The sequence below is a fragment of the Tenrec ecaudatus genome, chromosome 9 (genome assembly GCF_050624435.1).
Source record: "Tenrec ecaudatus isolate mTenEca1 chromosome 9, mTenEca1.hap1, whole genome shotgun sequence".
In the NCBI taxonomy this organism is placed as follows: Eukaryota; Metazoa; Chordata; class Mammalia; order Afrosoricida; family Tenrecidae; genus Tenrec; species Tenrec ecaudatus.
The window spans coordinates 4,981,840-5,000,614 of record NC_134538.1 but is presented as its reverse complement, the minus strand read 5'-3'; the positions used below and the strand labels follow the sequence as shown (position 1 = coordinate 5,000,614).

General features: G+C 41.2%; 1 protein-coding gene across 1 annotated transcript in view; it reads left to right on the top strand.

The window, feature by feature from the left end:
* Positions 1 to 18,775, top strand: part of AGBL1 (AGBL carboxypeptidase 1) — a 1,082,464-nt gene that overhangs the window by 367,567 nt on the left and 696,122 nt on the right. The window contains exon 17 of the mRNA XM_075557460.1: positions 330 to 510. Within this exon, the coding sequence (XP_075413575.1) occupies positions 330 to 510 (181 nt within the window). The remainder of the gene's footprint in view (positions 1 to 329; positions 511 to 18,775) is intronic.

Genomic DNA, 18,775 nt, shown 5'->3' with positions numbered 1-18,775 from the left:
AGATAATGCTTAATCTCAGATCTATATCATACAACTAGATTCCTGCATGATAATCCATTGTTTTCTTGGGTAATCTTCATAAAATTTGCTTCTTGGCCTCATTTTAATATTACTAAGAACGTATACTTTTGATAATAGCCCTAAGGTCTAACTTTACACTCTCTTGGGATTTCAAATCAATAAAGATGGAGGCAGTCGGACAATAGACTCATACATATCATACATATTAGGAAGAATCATCCTATTTGGGACTCCATGCCTTATGGAGAATATTTTGATGAAAGTGGAAAACATTTAGTTTTAACTTTCTTTTCTTTCTTTTTCTGCAGGGCAACGTCCATACCAAGTGATCACTGCCAGAGTTCACCCAGGAGAGAGTAACTCCAGTTGGGTGATGAAGGGGACCTTAGAGTTCCTGGTCAGCAGTGACCCTGTGGCTCGACTCCTGAGGGAAAACTTAATTTTCAAGATGATCCCCATGCTGAACCCGGATGGTGTCATCAACGGCAAGTACGTCAGGCACCTGGCCAGACTTAACACTCATTAACCTGTTCCTTTCATCAAGCAAGTATGACTGGGGAGATATCGATTCTCTTGTCAGATATAAATTCTCCCAAGCTTCCATTCTCTAGTACAAATAGCTATACAGCAATACAATATTTATGTTTATTTAGGTTGGTCTCCTACTTTCTTTCTAACAAGTTGTAAATTCATAGACGATTAATGCCCGAGGGATCTGTAGAAACAATCTAGTATAAAACTCTCCATCTCAAAAGGAGGAAACTGGGATCCAGAATAAATGAATGACTATTGGTGACTCAGTGGGAAAGTTAGCCGGATCTCAAATCATGCTCTCTTCCTAGTGAGACTGTGGGTTAATAGCTGCCTATTGTTACTTGTTTTCACATCCATTATGAGTCATGGCAACCCCATGTGTGCAGAGAAGGATCGCTCCATGAGGCTTTCTTTTCTTTTATTAAAGCATTTTACTGTGAATTGGATGAGGATTTGCAGATCATACCAGCTTTCTATCCACAATGCACGCACATTTTGTGTCATGTTAGTGATTGTAATACCTACAATGTAACATCACTTACCCCACCTTCTTTTCTATCTTTCCATTTCTATTCATTCTTTTTTTCCAAATCCTTCCTACCTTCTGAGCTTTGTCCTTTGGGAAATGATGTCCTTTTGATTCAAACTGGTAATCTAAGGAGTACGTTCCTAGTATTATTATTCACCTTATGGACCTACCTTTTGTTTGGCTGAAAATTATGGGATTTGAGTTAAGGGAAACTGAAAATTTTACATTGAAATGGATAATTAAGGGAGTTGAGTGCATTTTCACACTATAGAGGTGACAAAGGGGCATAATCTCAGAGGACCCATTAGTTTCTATTAGTTATTGTCTTGCTTACTATTTTGAGTTTTGTTCCACATTTTTCTCTCCCTCTATCCAGGAGCTTTTAATGTGATCCTTTTCAGAGTAGTTGGAGTGGGAGCCGGGCATCATTGAGTTCTGGTCTTAGGATCATGGAGACGGGGGTTCTTATAATTTGCTAGTGTATTGGATTACTTGCTCCCTTCTGTGTTCAAGTCTCTTTACTCTTCTCTTTTCCAGGTAGGAAAGATCAATAGTCATGTCTTAGATGTCCACTCATAAGTTTCGGGGTTTTAATTGCTTTCTTCCCTGCATGATTTCTGTTTTGTTTGTTTGCTTTGTTCTTATCACAATCCATAAATACATCAATTGTGCAAAGCACATCTGTACATTCATTGCCCTCATCATTGTTAAAACATTTGCGTTCCACTTAAGCCCCTGGCATCAGGTCCTCTTTTTTTTTCCCTTCCCTCCCCCCTCCCCCCTCCCTCATAAACCCTGAATAATTTATAAATTATTATTTTGTCATATCTTGTCCTGTCCAACATCTCCCTTCACCCACTTTTCTGTTGTCCATCCCCCAGTGAGGAGGTCACATGTAGATCCTTGTAATTGGTTCCCACTTTCCAACCCTCTCTCCACCCTCTACCCTCCCAGTATCGCCCCTGACACCCCTGGCCCTGAAGGGATCATCTGCCCTGGATTCCCTGTGTTTACAGTTCCTATCTGCACCAGCGTACATGCTCTGGTCTAGCCAGACTTGCAAGGTAGAATTCGGATCATGATAGTGGGGGTTGGAAGGAAGCATTTAGGAACTAGAGGAAAGTTTTATTTTTCACCATTGCTATATCACATCCTGTCTGACTTGTCTCCTCACCGAGACTCCTCTGCAATGGTATCTCCAGTGGTCTAAAATGGACTTTGGGTCTCCACTCTGCACTCCCACCCTCATTCGCTATGATAAGATTTTTTTGTTCTGATGATGCCTGATACCTGATCCCTTCAACACCTTGTGATCTCACATGCTGGTGTGCTTCTTCCCTGTGGACTTTGTTGCTTCTGAGCTAGATGGCCGCTTGCTTATCTTCAAGCCTTTAAGACCCCCAGATATTATATATTTTGATAGCCAGGCACCATCAGATTTCTTCACCACATTTGCTTATGCACATGCTTTGTCTTCAACTGTTGTATCAGGAAGGTGAGTATCATAGAATGCCAATTTAATAGAAGGAAGTATTCTTTCATTGAGGGAGTACTTGAGTGGAGACCCAATGTCCTTCTTCTACCTTAATACTAACCCTATAAATGTATGCACATAGGTCTATTTCCCCATCCTTATATATAATATATTTGCATATGTACATGTCTTTGTCTAGAACTCTATAAATGCCCTTTGCCTCCTAGCTCTTTCCTCTATTTCCCGTGACTTTCCTCCTGTCCCACTATCATGCTCAGTCCGCACCAGGGTTTCAGCAGTTCCTCTTGGTTACATTACCCTTCATCATGCCCTACCAGGCTTCCCACACCCACCTCACAACCAATTTGGATCACTTGTTGTTCCCTTGTCCCTGGGTTTGTTAACACCACTACCTTTCCCCTAACTCCCCCTCTCCCATGTCCCCCCGGAACTGTCGGTCCCATTGTTTTCTCCTCCAGATTGTTCATCCAGCCTATCTTATTTAGACAGACCTGCAAAGATAATAACATGCACAAAAACAAGACAGAGCAAAAACAAGCAACAACATACAACAAAATAACAACAACAACAAACCAATGACAAAAAAAAAAACACAACAAGAAAGAAAAAGCTTGTAGTTAGCTCAAGGGTCGTTTGTTGGCCTTTAGGAGTGTTTTCCAGTCCAGTCTGTTGGAACACCATGCACTGGCCCCAAAATCCACCTTCAGCATTTACTCGGGACCTCACTGCTCCATTCTCTTGCTGTTCTGATGCACGCTCTTAGTGTTTGCCTCAGTGTGGCAGGATCAGATTGGGCGCAATTCCCACACTGTGTCTCTGGTGCTGATTCCCACACTGTGTCTCCGGTGCGGTCCCCCGCAGGGCTATGCGTCAGTGAGGGGCGTCAGGTCTCATAGTGGGGCTGGCCATGTGGTCCTCTCTGTGGACTGGCTGCTCTAATTGGGATCATCAGCCTCAAGGCCTGGTGGGCCAGTATTTGCTCCACTCTCTCCTCCTGCCCCTTCATCTGCTACTGTGTGCTCTGATCAGATATGTCCCTCTCCCAGAGCTGTAGATCCAATGCTGTCTTTTGAAATAAATTCTTCTGGGAGGAGAGGCAGGTGTCCACTTAGTATTTGAGGTAGGGGCCAGCCCCCCAGCTCTCTCCACTGGTTCCCTACTCCACGCCGGCATGTTGCATTCACATCTTGGAGCACTGGGTTGAAGTCTGGTCCCTCTTTCCCTGTGGAGATATAAACAAACTGTAGTATATACATACAATGGAATACTACGCATTGCTACAAAAGCAATGATGAATGTATGAAGCCCATCGATGCATGGGAAGAACTGGAGGAAATCATGCTAAGTGAAGTAAGTCAAGCACAAAAGGACAAGTACAACATGAGTCCACTGAGGTAAGCTTTTTTAAAAAAATGCAAAAGGGGTGTAGGGTAAAAGCTACTGTATACAAACACTCCTGAGGTGAGGGCCAGGTAATGTGGGCAGGGACCAGGTCAAATACAGGGATACACATGGTAGACAACTAAAAAGGAGGTGGGGAAAGGAAATAATAATAAAAAGAAATGGGTATCGGGGGCACAGGGCACTAACCCACCCAAGGGGAGAGTATTGTTTATATCTCCACTCATAAGTTTTTAAAGCCCCTGTTACTACTTACCAAAGGAGCACGTAGATCATTGTACACTATGTTCCCATTGGGTTTTCAAGGCTGTGAGAGCAGTTCACCCAACCTACCTCCTGATACACATTTTGGTGGATTTGAACCACCATACACAGGGTTAAAAACTGAGTGCTTAACCACTTGTTCCACCCAGGTTCCAATCTTAGTCAGCTTATTGCAGACAAGCCTTTATTCTCAGTAATATGTTACTGATTATTAGTCAGCGTATTACAGATAAGTCTTTATTCTCAGTAATATGTTACTGGTTCTTAGCACAGTTATAAAGAGTGTGTCACCTTGCTACATAGAATATAGAGTGAATATAGAATATATTGTGCTTTCTCATCTTCCCCAACAGACCCTACATGCCTTTTGACTGCATAATGAAAAGGATTAATTAAAAAGGATCAGCATTTTCATGCTTTGCGACCTCAGGCCTAGGTACAAGATGAGGTCCCCAAGGTAACAGGGCCAGTTAGTGGAGGTTACAAGGCCATGTTCACAAGCATCCGTGTCAGACTTTGCAGAAAAATATTAGAGATCCTTGCTGTTGTAATAGATGATTCTTTTTGCTAAGCAACAGGACATTGTATCCTAGAGAAAAAACATAGAATACACAAAAACATTGAAAGAAAAATTAGATTTAAAGTTATAAATCTAAAAGAACAAACTATTTAAATTAATATCAAAGAAGCAAAAACGCCATTTCAGGTCGCTGACAAATCAGAATAATAGCGAAAATGTAAAGTGGGAAAGATCAAAATCTAATAGAATGAACATTTCAAAGAGATAGAATTAAAATTATTGAAAATAAGAATGATGCAAGATAATATAGTAATTACTGTCTTTAAGAGAAAAATTAAAGCAATAGTAAATGAATATTAAAGGAAATCCAATTGATAACACTTGGACCATGTCTAAAGGTAAGCACACCAAAATTAAAAACTAAAATTATTAAATCACCTTCTTTCTGCTTCTTTGTCCTCCTGCCACCACCTGTCTCTCAGAACACAGACTAAGTTTAAACAAAGTACTGCAAAATCATAGATACCTTTATTGAAAACGAGTTTAAGACTGTGGGCTATCATTTCCCAACCTATCCTCCATCCTGTTCTGATTGTGATCTATAAATCTTTTCCACCCTCTCTGAAGAATTCTGCACTTTTCAATTTATATCACATGAAAATGGCAGTTTGGGCACATTTGTGGTAAAGAAATTGTGCTCTTTTGGAATGTTCTTTGAGGTCTGGGAACAAAAAACATCTGAAAGGGCAAGGTTATGGCTGTAATGTGGATAGCGTAAGGTTTCCCAACAAAATTATACGAGGGGAACATTTGCTATCCTTGAAGACTCAGTGTCATGATGGGGGGAGGGGGAGGAGTCAACACACTATTCCTGGCCTATTTCTCACCAATTCAGATTTCATTTTCTTAAAGGTCTTCCTAATAAGTCCTTGTGGTCATCCTGAATCCTTTTTGAAAATATTTCAAGATTCCCTTTGGAATTCAAAAAATAGTCACCATAAACCTTTGAACTCATTTCTCTGCCCTGAATGTAACTGGCCCTCAGCATATCCTCAGAAAACCTTATTTTAATTAGACAATTTTTTCCCTGAGGCACCTAAAGGAAGTTAAGAAAAGTTTACTACCGAGATAAGTCTTCTGAGCAATCCAATGAGCACAGACGTAATGACATGGTAAAGAAAGTGGATGGTGCCTGGCTATCAAAAGATATAGCATCTGGGGTCTTCAAGGCTTGAATTAAACAAGCAGCCATTTAGCAAGGAAGCAAATAAGCCCACATGGAAGAAGCACACCAGCCTGTGTGATCACAACGTGTTGACTGGATCATGTATCAGGTATCAAAAAATCCAAAACAAATGATTATATCTATGTGAAAGAGGGGGATTGGAGTGGAGACCCAAAGCCCATCTGTAAACAATTGGACATCCACCCACAGAAGGGATGGAAGGAAGAGACGACTCAACCAGGGTGCAGTCTAGCACTGACAGAACACACATCATTCCTCTAGGTCCTGCATGCTTCCTTCCCACCATTCGCATGACCAGCTCTACCTTACAAATCTAGGTAGATTGGAGTATGCACATTGGCACAGATAAGAGTTTTCAACACAGGGAACTCAGGGCATATAAAACACTTAGGAACAGTAGTGGAGTAGCGAGATCATGAAAATAGTGGGGGGAGAGGAGGAGGGGGAGGGAGTAAGGGGAACCCATCACAAAGTTGAATATATAGTCCATCCCCAGGGGGAATGAATAACAGAAATGTGGGTGAAGGGAGACAATTGACAGTGTAAGACATGAAATAACAACTATAATATATAATTGATCAAGGATTCATGAGGGTGGGAGGGTGGGGGAGGGAGGGTGGGGGCAAATGAGGAGCTGATACCAAGGGTTCACGTAGACAGAAAATATTTTGGAAATCTTGATGGAAACATATGTATAAATATGCTTAATACAACTGAATGATGGGTTGTTATAAGGTTTGTAAGAGCCCCCCAATAAAGTGATGAATAAATAATGATAATAAAGCCTTTTTATTTGGAGAAACTCATTCATCAATGAACTGGACCCCTAGGAGCATTACTTTTTAATTTACCCTCAGTTGGGAATTTTGTGAATATAAGCGACACATCCATGTGTTTCGAACAGGTCTTGTTGGCTTAGCAGTTCTTCTCCGACTGCAGACTTTTTCCTGGAAGTTCTTTGAGGGCAGGGAACACAGAGAAGGGAACTGCAGATTCCTTTGTCTTTGATATCGTTGGCCTCCAAAGACTCAGAAACCAAGTCCTTTTGTACGGAGCATTCAGTTGGGGGATATTAAAGCTCAGAGCTAAGTATGTTATTCACTTCTATTTCAAATACTCACATCACCAGATCAGGCGTTTGCTCCAAGTCTTCGGTTTGGAGGTTAAAATGGGCTCATCTACTTTCTGTTCTCTTAGCCTGGACATTCATTATTTTTAACTCACAGCTGGTTGTTCTGAGCTAACAAATGACAGGGCAACTTCTTCTCAGTGACACTGCCATTCATCGTCATTATTATTATTTATGATGACTAAAATTATCTTCTTAATTTACATAATGCCTTCCATCATGGAACTCTCTATGATCACCCAAACAATTTTAACTGAAAGAGACTTCAAAATTAGAGCAGTATTCTATTGCTTGGAAAATCACATCCGTTATTATCAAAGATTTGAGACTATTAGGGGTGCAGATACCTCATAAAAGGAATTTAAATGTTCATGGATCCTTCTCAGAACACTCCTGATTTATGGTTTATCTAACTTCCATTTCCAGGCCTGCCTTACTGGATATTTCATTTCAAGGCATGTCTATTCTGCTCTGCATAATTAGATGCTTTTTGTTTTGTTTTTACTTTTTGCCCCACAAGCTTCACTCCTCATGGATACATATCAAACCGTCTTTCTATATGCCTAAATTTCCTTTTGTAGAGTTTTCATTAGGCTTGATTTAGTTTCCACTTAATTGTTCACATGATATGGATTGTAGTGTGCTTCTCCTTGGTAATTGGTCCCTAAACACATTCCTATAAATACGCTTCTTAAAGATGATAGCACTACTCTACGTGTAGGCTGATCAGAAAGGAGACCAGCTTTGCATAAACAGCAGAGAGCCTAAATCTGAACTTGGAACTCAACCTAACCGACGATATTTTGCCAGTAAGTGTACTCCCCTGTGGAACTTACAGGAGTGCCTACAATTGGAGCAGTTTCCCTTTATGGGTCGATTATGGAGCCTTTGAGAATATCTAGGCGGTTTTGATAACCGTGGTCAGGGAGGTAAATCCAGGGTTTTCTAACAATTAGGAGGTCTTGTCAAACCACAGATACCATAGCAACGCGAGCCTATAACAGCAAAAACATCAAAGATGGCTGTCTCATGTTAAGCTACAAAATAAACAATCTACAGCCTTATGATCTAGTATTTTTTACCAAACACTGCTGAATCCTAGGAGGATAGAAGCTTGGCCTTGTCTCCTGACCCTTCGATCTTGTCGCAGTGCAAGATAAAGTAAGAGTAGTCAAACTCATTTAGAGCAGACGTGATATGGCTGCTTTATTAGGGTGGAGGAAGGGGAGAAGGAGGATGACTTCAGAATTCCCTAAAAGCATGATCCCATTTCTCAATTTTAATTTGGTCATTGGTTGGATGATAACAGACACAATAATTGTTAAAAATGAACTGCAGTGGAACATTTTATTCATAGAACACAAAAATATTGATTCTTTATACGTACAACTGTAAGAAAACTTGCCTATCTTTTTCTTTTATTTTAAATCACTTTATTGGGGGCTCTTACTGCTCTTATAACATTGAATGCATCAATTGTATCAAGTGTATTTATACATATGTTACCATCATAATTTTCTAAACATTTACTTTCTATTTGAGACCTTGGTATCAGCCCTCATTTTTCCTTCCTCCCCCATCTCCCACTCTTGTGATCCCTTGATAGATTATAAATTATTGTTGTTTTCATATATTACACCAACTACTGTCCCCCTTCACCAATGTTTCTATTGTTCACCCCTTGGGGTGGGGGTGGGGAGTTTTATGTATCCATCATTATGATCCATTCCCCCTTCTACCCCTTTTTCCCCACCCACCCTCTTCTCCCCCTACCTTCCCCCTACCCTCCTGGTATCTCTACTTCCAATGCTATTCCTGAGGGTTTATTGGACCTGTATTCCATGTGTCCTGAGCTCTTATCTGTACCAGTGTACATGCTCCAGTATAGTCAAAACTGAAGCTGGGACTGGGATCATGATAGTGGGTGGTGAGGAAGACTCAAAGAACCAAAGGAATATTGTGTGTTTCACTGATGATATACTGCACCCTGGTTGACTCATCCACCTTGTGACCCTTCTGTGAGGGCATGACCTATTGTCTACAGATGGGTTTTGGGTCTCTGCTCCAATCCCCCTCATTCTCAACAATATGTTTTTTGTTTGTTTGCTTTGGGTCTTCTGGTTCCTGATATCTGATTCCATCAATAGTTCATTATCACACTGGCTGGTGTGCTTCTTCCATGTGGGCTTGTTGCTTCTCAGCTAGATGGCCATTTGTTTAGCTTCAAGCCTTTAAGTCCCCAGATGCTATATCTTTTGATAGCTGGGTACCATTAGCTTTCTTCACCACATTTGCTAAAGCAACAGGACCGAAGGTTCCAATGAGACTTTTAGGGAAGAGGAGGTGGTGGTGGGGGGAGCAGTGAGCAAATAATGCCAAAGACAGGGGAACAACTAGGAAATTTAAAAGCAACAACGAGGAGGACATAGAGACTCCAGTGGTGTTGGAGCAACAGCAATCTAGCTGAGAGGAATTGCTAAGAGGCAGAAGAAAGGCAAGCATAATGGTGGGGCAGGAGGTAGATAAAAGGAAACAGAAAAGATCTGGGAAACAAAGCTATGAGTAGAGGTATAAACATAGGTGTGTACTTATGAAACTACATTAGTTCATTCAAATAGAGGTATTGGCCATTGTACATATATTTAAATGGCAAAACATTGAGGAATTGGACAAACTTTCAACCTCTGCTCAAGCCCTCCCCCAACACAAGAATACTTTGTTCTAAAGACCTGGCATTCGGTAATACCCACCCTCCTGACACGATCACTGAAGACAAACTTGACTATATTTATCTTAAGAGGCCATTGTGGAAGAAAAACAAACCATAAAATAGCAATGTCCTTACTGTAGGTAGGCATATGTAACTATTAAGAATAGTTGAATGCACTAGAGGAAACAAACGAGACTCTGAAAATCAGATTTAAAAAATCTTGAAAGTACTAACAATTTGGAAACATATAAAGTTAATGTCAGTAATGTTTTACTCCACTGTAATTTTGAAGGTTTCATTTTACTACAGTATGTAATAAAATAAAAATAATCAGACTTCATAAAGCAAATAAATAAAGCCCTGCATTTACCTTGCATCTTTTATGAGCTGATAAAGAATCTGCTTACATTTAAATATTGTCATATTTCATCATCCATGTGGGGATGGCAAGGGGCACTTGATGGCATAGTGGGTTAAGCATTGAGGTGACCTCAAGGTCAGTAGTTCAAATCCACTCATCGCTCTACAGAAGAAAAATGAGGCTGTCTGCTGTGGTAAAGATGAGGCTCCGGACAGGGCAAGATATGATAAAATAATAATCTATAAATTATCAAGGGCTCATGAGGAGGGGGGAGCGAGGAGGGAGGGGAAAAAAGAGGACCTGATGCAAAGGGCTTAAGTGGAGAACAAATGGCTTTGAAAATGATTAGAGTAAAGAATGTACGGATGTGCTTTATATAATTGATGTACGTATATGTATGGATTGTGATAAGAATTGTATGAGCCCCTAATAAAATGTAAAAAAAAAATACTGTATATACTCAAGTAAAAAAAAAAAAAAGATTTGACTCTCAGAAACCCTAAGGAGTGGGTCTAGTCTCTCCGACAGAGTCATTAATATTAGATGCCATTGGGTTTGGATTGTGGATGGTTTAGAGATGGTTGCTATAAGTCAGAATTGGCTCCGTGGCAGTGGGCTTGGTTTTTTGGTTTATGGTCTAGCAAATGTAGGTATGCTTCTTACTTAATTTCTAGATAATGAAAAGTTGAACATTTTAGGGGTTGTCTTTGATGAAGTTTGAACAGTTGATGATGTTATAGGAACCAAGACTTAATGTTTGAACTTAGACTACTTTGCTGTAATTATTTAAGGACATTAGAATGAAAGAATTTCAATATGTGCTAAGTAAGAAGATTCCAACATATTATTTAGCTGAAGTTCTTCAGTTGATTAGAAATGGAGGCTAACGAGGTAAGATGAGTTATTTAAGTGCACATGGTTAATTCATTAATGGAAGAGCTGGTATGAGACTTTGTCTGAATAATTAAAAGGCATACACCCATGCACATGATTATGCCTGAGGTTGTATGGGCAGCTTATGGCAGGGGTATGATTTGAACTCACCCTAACCTTGGCTGGAGATGTGAGTAAGAGCAGTAAGTCTGTCAGCAAATAGACGGAGAATAATCTTATTGACTCTGACCTTTAGTGTGTCTGGACTAAATAACAGAAAACTTTCCCCAAAGTTTTACAGTTCTTGCCTAGGATGGAGAAATTGGCTCATAACAAATGCCCTTTGTGAAATCTGAGTTAAAGCTTGCCTTGAGGTTCAACAACTCTGTCTTGTCCTATCAGCTTTCTCCATTGAGGAATACATCCTTTTCTATGGTTCCCAGCTTCTGGTTACAAGCACCACTGACCCGCTTTGGACGATATTAAAATGGAGCAGGGCTTCTCAGGCTTTAGATTGTATGGAAGCGTTATGTTTTTAATGGAAGATTGATTTATAAATTTGTCATTATAGAAGGTTGAATAAACAAAAACAAAAGATTCTCAATGTGCTCTGAAACAATGGACTGATGAGAAATGCAGCCTGCTTCATGCTTGGCTGCCTTCCCACCTGTGGGAGCCCGTGCACTGGCCCAGGGAAAAGCAATGCTGGATGTTAGAGCGCGGAGGTGACCGTGCATGCTGTTGTATTAGCTCTAAGTCGATGAAGAGATCTCTATAAGTAGAAACAAATGTAGCCCCTAATGGGATTGGGTTTTGTTTGTTTGTTTGGGTTAGATCCTGGGGGTAGGAAAGGATGCCTGGAAAAGAGGTCTCTTGAATTCAGAGGGATCTTCCTCAGTTTGAAGCAAGGGAGCAGACTGGTCTAACCATAGGACAGAGAGAGGGCTCTGCCGCTGGAGGAGGCCAGAAGAAACAATCCCTTACGTGGCCCTGAGAACGAACAGGATTAGTGCCTGTTTTAATGTTTCTGTGAGCAGCTCTGATGTAACTTCCATGACATGAGTTGTTCTTTAATGAGCATGAATCACTTTCCGTCTTGCGTTTCCGATGTGTTATGAAGACTCCCCAGAAGCACCTGTGCCCCGGGTGGGGAAACGGGAAGCCAAGCAGTAGCACTTAATGAAATTCCTCAGAGGACAATAGATAATAAGCACAACAGTTAATATGGTTTAAGAGTTGTGCTCGGTAAAATTGAAATATAAAAAAATGAAATCATTGTATGGACTTCTAATTATATAAGTTATACAAGTGACACCTAACATAGCCAGGATAGTAGGCACTGGAAGAGGAGTTTTAATAGACATGGATTTGTGCATGTGGTGGGCAGCTGAAAGTTAGACAGTAGGTCGTTGCCACTCTCCAGGGCAGAGGAGAACTGCCCGCTGGGTTTCTGAGATTGTCACTCTCTGGAGCTGAAAAAGCCTCATCTTTCCACAGCAGTGGTTCCAAACTGCTACCCACAGTTAGCAGCCCGCCGGGTAAGCTCTATGCCCCCAAACTTGCATTCCCACCTGTAGGGATGGGGAAACTAAGGAGAGGAGGCCAAGTCACTGACGCCCCGAGCTTCCAGGGGTCCGTGCGGTGGCTGTTTGGAAGGCTGACTAGTGCTTCAGGGGGAGCTTGCACAATCCACAGGGGGGATGGCATGTCCCGTGCAGCAGTTTGCCAGAAGCTGATACCTCTGAGGAATTGCAGCAGTGCTGGTGGGGGCCGTAAGGAATGAAGGAAGCACAGATTAGCCAGATCCCTGCTCTTGCTCTAGGGACAGCAAACGGCAGTGGGAGACAGAGCATCCTTCCTCCATCCTCTCTTCCAGCCTTCTAATCCTCTCACTGGAAGAACCGAATGGAAGCCAACTGGCAAAATGTTTAGGCACCACACCTTGCTGAGCTGTGTAACCGAACAAAATACAGAAGCGGGAGCTGAGAGCTCAGAGAAAGCCTATGAAAAACAGGCATGACAGGGTCCATTTATGAAGTGCCTGGTGTGTTAGGTGTTGCACTGTGTAACTATGACTTCTCTGTTCTCAAATAATAAAATGACCCTATTGTTTCCAATTGAAAAAGTGATGTATAATTATTCTTGAATATTCACAGCTATAGGAAAAAGTGAAGAAATAAAAAAAACAGCAACAAGAATGAAATTCAGGATTACTGCATGACATAACTCCAAGTGGCATCGTCATTTATTTAGGTAACATGATGCCTCTGAAGTTTTGGAAACTGAAGATCCTGTTTAAATCTAGCTGCCCAAAGTTAAGCTGAAGAAAATCCTTTAGTCATTTGTCTGTAAAATGACAGCTATAGGTACATCATGCATATCTTTAAGTATATCTCTAGGATCATCCCTATTTTTACTTTCATAACAACACATATCCTATAGTATAATTTCTAAATAAATTATGAATTTCCATGGCACTAAATATAAGTGACATCATTTGTTTTTGAAAGATCAATCACATAATATCGATGGGCCATCATTAAAGTATTTCCCATGAAAAAGCAACAGACAGATGGATCTTCTTGTTACATTCTCTGTGAATTTCTCTGGTCATTTCCTCATGATAAGTTTTCCAAAGCAGTATTTAGAGTTAAAATGTTACATAAATTTTATTTGTCATACATTTAATGGCCAGGATACTTTCTTTAGAAAATATGTCAAATTCTACTCCTACTACTAGTGGACTGTTAATTTTAAGGTTCAAACCCGCCAATCACTCCAGAAGAGAAAAAGGAGCCCGTCTCCATCTTTTGGGATGTCCGTCTCCATCTTCATTGTGTTGCTGTGAGTTGTCACCTACATGCTGGCAGTAAGTTTGGTGTTTGGTGGTTGGTTGGTTTTTGACAAATGGATGAAAATGCTTGTGCCCCCAACCTTTTCAAACATTGACATAATCAAGCTTTTTATTTTTTACCAATCTGATAGGATCAGAAATATGATTTCAAAAAATTTGAGGGTATTAATTTTTAATTACTGTTTTCTTAGTTTTATTAGGGGCTCTTACATCTCTTATCACAATCTATACATTCATCCAGTGTGTCAAGCACATTTGCAAATATTCCGCCATCATCATTGTCAAAGCATTCTCTTCCCACTTGAGCCCCTGATAGCAACTCCCCATTTCTGTCCCCTCCCTTCCCCGCCTGCCCTCCATCACGAACCCTTGATAAATTATGGATTATTATTTTCATATCTTACATCATCCTATACGCCACCCCTCACCCACTTTTCCATTATTCATCTCCCTGGGAGGGGTTTATAGGTTGATCTTTATGATTGATTCCCCCTTTCTCCCCCCACCGTCCCCTAATCCTCCTAGTATCTCAACTCTCATTGTTGACCCTGAGGAGTTTATCTATCCTGGATTCCTGTGTTTCAGATTCTTTTCTGTAACAGTGTGCTTGTTCTGGACCAATCTGATTTGCAAGGTAGAACTGAGGTCATGATAGTGGGATAAAGGAAGAACTAGAGGAAAGTTGTAAATTTTCTAGGGATTTGGTTGCAGTACCTCATTGACTCCCTTCCTACGCTATTGTACTTCCCCAGTGGCCCTTGTTGATTGGTCCTAATTCCAGTATAAAGGTTGGTCTCATCATCCAAGCTTGCGTACCTCATTATCAGATGTGGCGGTGTTAGCCACCAGACTCTCTGGGCAAGACCTTCAGAATGGAGAAGGTCAGGCAATTTGGGATGGGTCATCCCAAGGTCTAATTGTCCTTCATATGACCAGTGCAATGGATCGGGTGAGATAATTCAGGATAGGTTGCAGTGCCATTTGCCCAAGTTTCCAGATAATCACCCTGGTGCTTTGCTCTTGAAAGGTTCTTGTATAGACCTTGGGACGTGGAAGTGCCTAACATATCCTTGACATCTAACTTTGGATGTACCTGATCTTGCTAAAGTCTTCTAAAGTGCTGCTCTCACAATGGGAGTATTCTCAAAGGCTTTGAGCAATCTTTGTTGAAAATGAACTGTTGGATACACAGATTATATGGAAGTGTTGGCCTGGACATGCTTTTACTCAGGGCTTAGGGCCTTCATTCTGGTTGGACTCACTGTTGATAACTTGCAGACAAATAGAATTTCCAAATATAGAGAATATGAATCTACAATTTGAGGAGTTCCCCAGTGACTACATTTGCATTCATAAGAACCTATAAGAATCGCCAGGGGTCTGGGGTCTTATTAAAATATGGATTTAGATTCAGTATATTGGACTGGAAATGCAAGTTCTCATTAGCAGGTCCAACTGCAAGGAACCAGTTCAATGCCTTGCATGTACATCAAGCGCGTTGGATTGGGGTAAAAGAACAACTACTCATCTTACTTTTTGAAGTACAATTTCACCCACATACTGTCTTTGGTTTGAAGTTTTATTGTCGACATGGAGCAAAGACTGGATTTTGGGATTTGAACATCCATCTGGGGTCTGGTTCTACCTTGCTTATATGTCTCTGTGTTGAGGGGAGTTGAAAGGAGGTGGATACAGGGTATTCAATCTCTTTCTTTTTGTTTTACTACCCTTATATTCGAAATGAAAAAAAAACTTTATTCTGATGCAAAAGAGATCATTTGGAACTTTAATTTTCTCCAGCTCCCTCTTACCTTAACTGGAAAAGCAGTAGGCATAGAAGTTAGACTCCATTTTGAATGATAAGGTATGTTCTTACATATAAAAAAGAAATATTTATAGAAATATTTAAATCTCAAATATTTTGTTTACATCTTTATAAAAAAAGGGCAGAAGCATATTTAATTTTTTTAGATATGCAGGAATTATTGTCTTCTGTGTTAAAATTTTCTTTGCAAATATCTGCCATCAATTCTCAAAAGATGGTTTGTGGGGAATTTGCAGAACATGCACGCAGTAGTCTCATTAGTTTGCTATCATCAGTGAATTAACACATGATGTTATGTACTTAAAGGCAAGGTCAGGTCAGGGCAGCAAGTCCCCCATCCCCCAGGTGTACAGAGTGGCCCAGCTCCTTTCTGTCCTCCACACAGGACCCCACCTCCTCCTCTCTCCCCTGTGGTTCACCATAGCTCATTCCCACCCCCACTGCAAGAGGCACGGAACTCCCTGTAGTGAACAAAAAGTGGGGAAAAGCATTGACAAGAAGCCTCTGCAGGAAGGTGATGTAGGTTTGGGTGAGAGACTGCATCCAGCCTGAGACCAGAAGTATGTGTGGGGAAAATGTGACATGATCCACTACAGATTAGTCAGACAGCCAAATTCAGCTGTTACAGGTGACACCGATGTGAATGCCATTACTGCCATGGCGGCCCCTCTATTTGCAGTTGCTGCATGGTCACAAACCCTCCTGGGGTCATTTTGGTGACACCCCCTTTGACAGGATCAGGGGGTACCATGCAGACCTCCGTGTTTCTCTAGAAAATCTTCTGCATTGATGGTACCTATTCTGACAGGTGTAAGGAGAATATGACATCTGCTGCACTTGTGCAAATCTCTTTTTGGAAATCGTTGGGGGTAATAGGGGCTAAGAGAGCATTGTAGAGGTTTGGTTCCAGAGGGAAATGCAGCACACAACACACTCCATCTTGCTGATGAACTTATTCACAGAGATCAAAATGGAAATGATTTGCTCTGGCAACTCTTAAGGTCCTGCTGCTAAGTCATTTGCATACTGCTAAATGATGCATAATACTGGGGCTCAGAGTTCTGGGAGAGCATTCCCAAGGGCTCCCTCACTGCCACCCGGTTCCCACTACTGCCTTCAGACAGAGGGAATCCGGAAGGCAAGTACTCTATTTGCCTTCCTCAGACATTGCAGTTGTGAATAAATATCACTATTTATTATTCCTAAATTTAGGGTTATTAATTATATCAGCATAAAACTAATTTATACCATCATAAACAGTGATAATAAATGCTGCCAAATGCTAATACCCAGCTCTTGCCAACTGTGCCCGTAGTTGATGGGTTCCCCCCTCACTTCCCAGAAGCATTACATTAAAAATGATTCAATGTTGCAGAATCATTGATCAAGTTGGGGCTGAGGCGCTTGGGGAAAAGTGCTTGTTTTGTTAAATGCTTGGCACTCACATTGGCTGGGCAACGCCTTATGCCTGTGTCCTCTCCAGCCCCTCTCGCCCCTTCCCTCTGCCCAGGTAGAGGGAGAGAAGAAGGGCAGGAAAGGCATGGGGGCACCGAATGAAACCCTTAGAAATGTCTCTTAGTAGCTTCCACGCTCCTAACTATTCCATCAAGGGACATCTGGAAGTCTCTGGAAGGCAAGCCCTTGGACACCACACGGATTTGTTTTGTGTTATGTTCCCATCGTGTTCATCGTGTGTTGACGCATGTGTGTTATGGGGCTAGCTACATCACACGAATGTCTGGAACTGGAAGCAGGGAGGCAGAGCCCTGAGAGCCCATTCCAATATGGAGGTGCCTTTACTTTTCTTGTTTACTCCTGTGGGTGCTCTGTTTTTGTAGAGGAAGAGGGATAGCTGTCCCCTTGCTGTCGGGGCGATCATGAGATACATTGGAAGCAATTTTCCCTTTTCTTCCATTCTCCTAGGGTTTTTTCATTTTTATTAATTTTTTTCATTATGATGATGATGTAATACAAAGAATTCCTGCCTGATGATCCAGGTTTCAGTCAAATCTTTTCAACTCTGAACAAGGTACACAATGCTTTTGCGCTTCCATTTCCTCAACTTCCAAAACCAAAAGTCCAAACTCCAAATTCAATTCAACTCTGATTTACAGCAACATTAAACGACAGGGCAGATCTGCCTCTGGTTTTCTGAGATGGTAATGCTTTACAGGAGTAGAAAGCTCAATCTTTCTCCAGTGGAGAGGCTGGTTGTTTCAACCTACTACCTTCATAGTCAGCAGGTCAAGGTGTAACTCAGTAAGTTACCATGGCATAATGACCGTGGCATAATGGTCACCGGATGGGCTGTTCCAGTCAAGGTTGAAAGCGTCAGAAGCCTGAAGAGGCAGTTCTACTATGTCCTATAGGGTAGCTACATATCTTAATCAACTTGACGGCAGTGAGTTTGGCAAGTAAGTTGATTCTGACTCAGAGAGAACCTTTGTGACAGATTACCCGAGAATCTTTTCTTGGCTATAGTCATTACAAAAATAGGTTATCAGATCTTTCTTCTGCAGAACTGCTCTATGGGTTCAAACTGCCAACCTTTAAGTTAGTCGCCCAGTGCTTAACTTACACACACACATACACACACGTACACACACGAGAGGGGATTCTAAAAATTCAAGGAAAAAGTGCTATTTTTTTCAATTAGACTTTTCGACAAACTTGTGGAAGCTCCTCACATATTAAAGCTTTAGGTTGCTTTGCAATTTTCAAGTTATAGGGTATGTTTAGAATTGAATAAATTATAGCAAATAACATAGGAAAGGGCAAGCTTGGAAATTGGGAAAATTGAACTAATATCTTTCTTTTCTCATATTTGCTCATTAAACAGATTCTATTGGCCCAATGGATAGACAAAATCTTTGCTTCCCTTCCTTTAGAAGTTATGCTCTAACCAGCTTCAGCCATCAAGGAGGCTCTGCCATCAGTGTCTTTGTCCTCTTAGCCCAAGAATGGTTGCCCTGGTGTCCCCAGCCTCAGCATCCCAGCTGCATTGCCCACCACC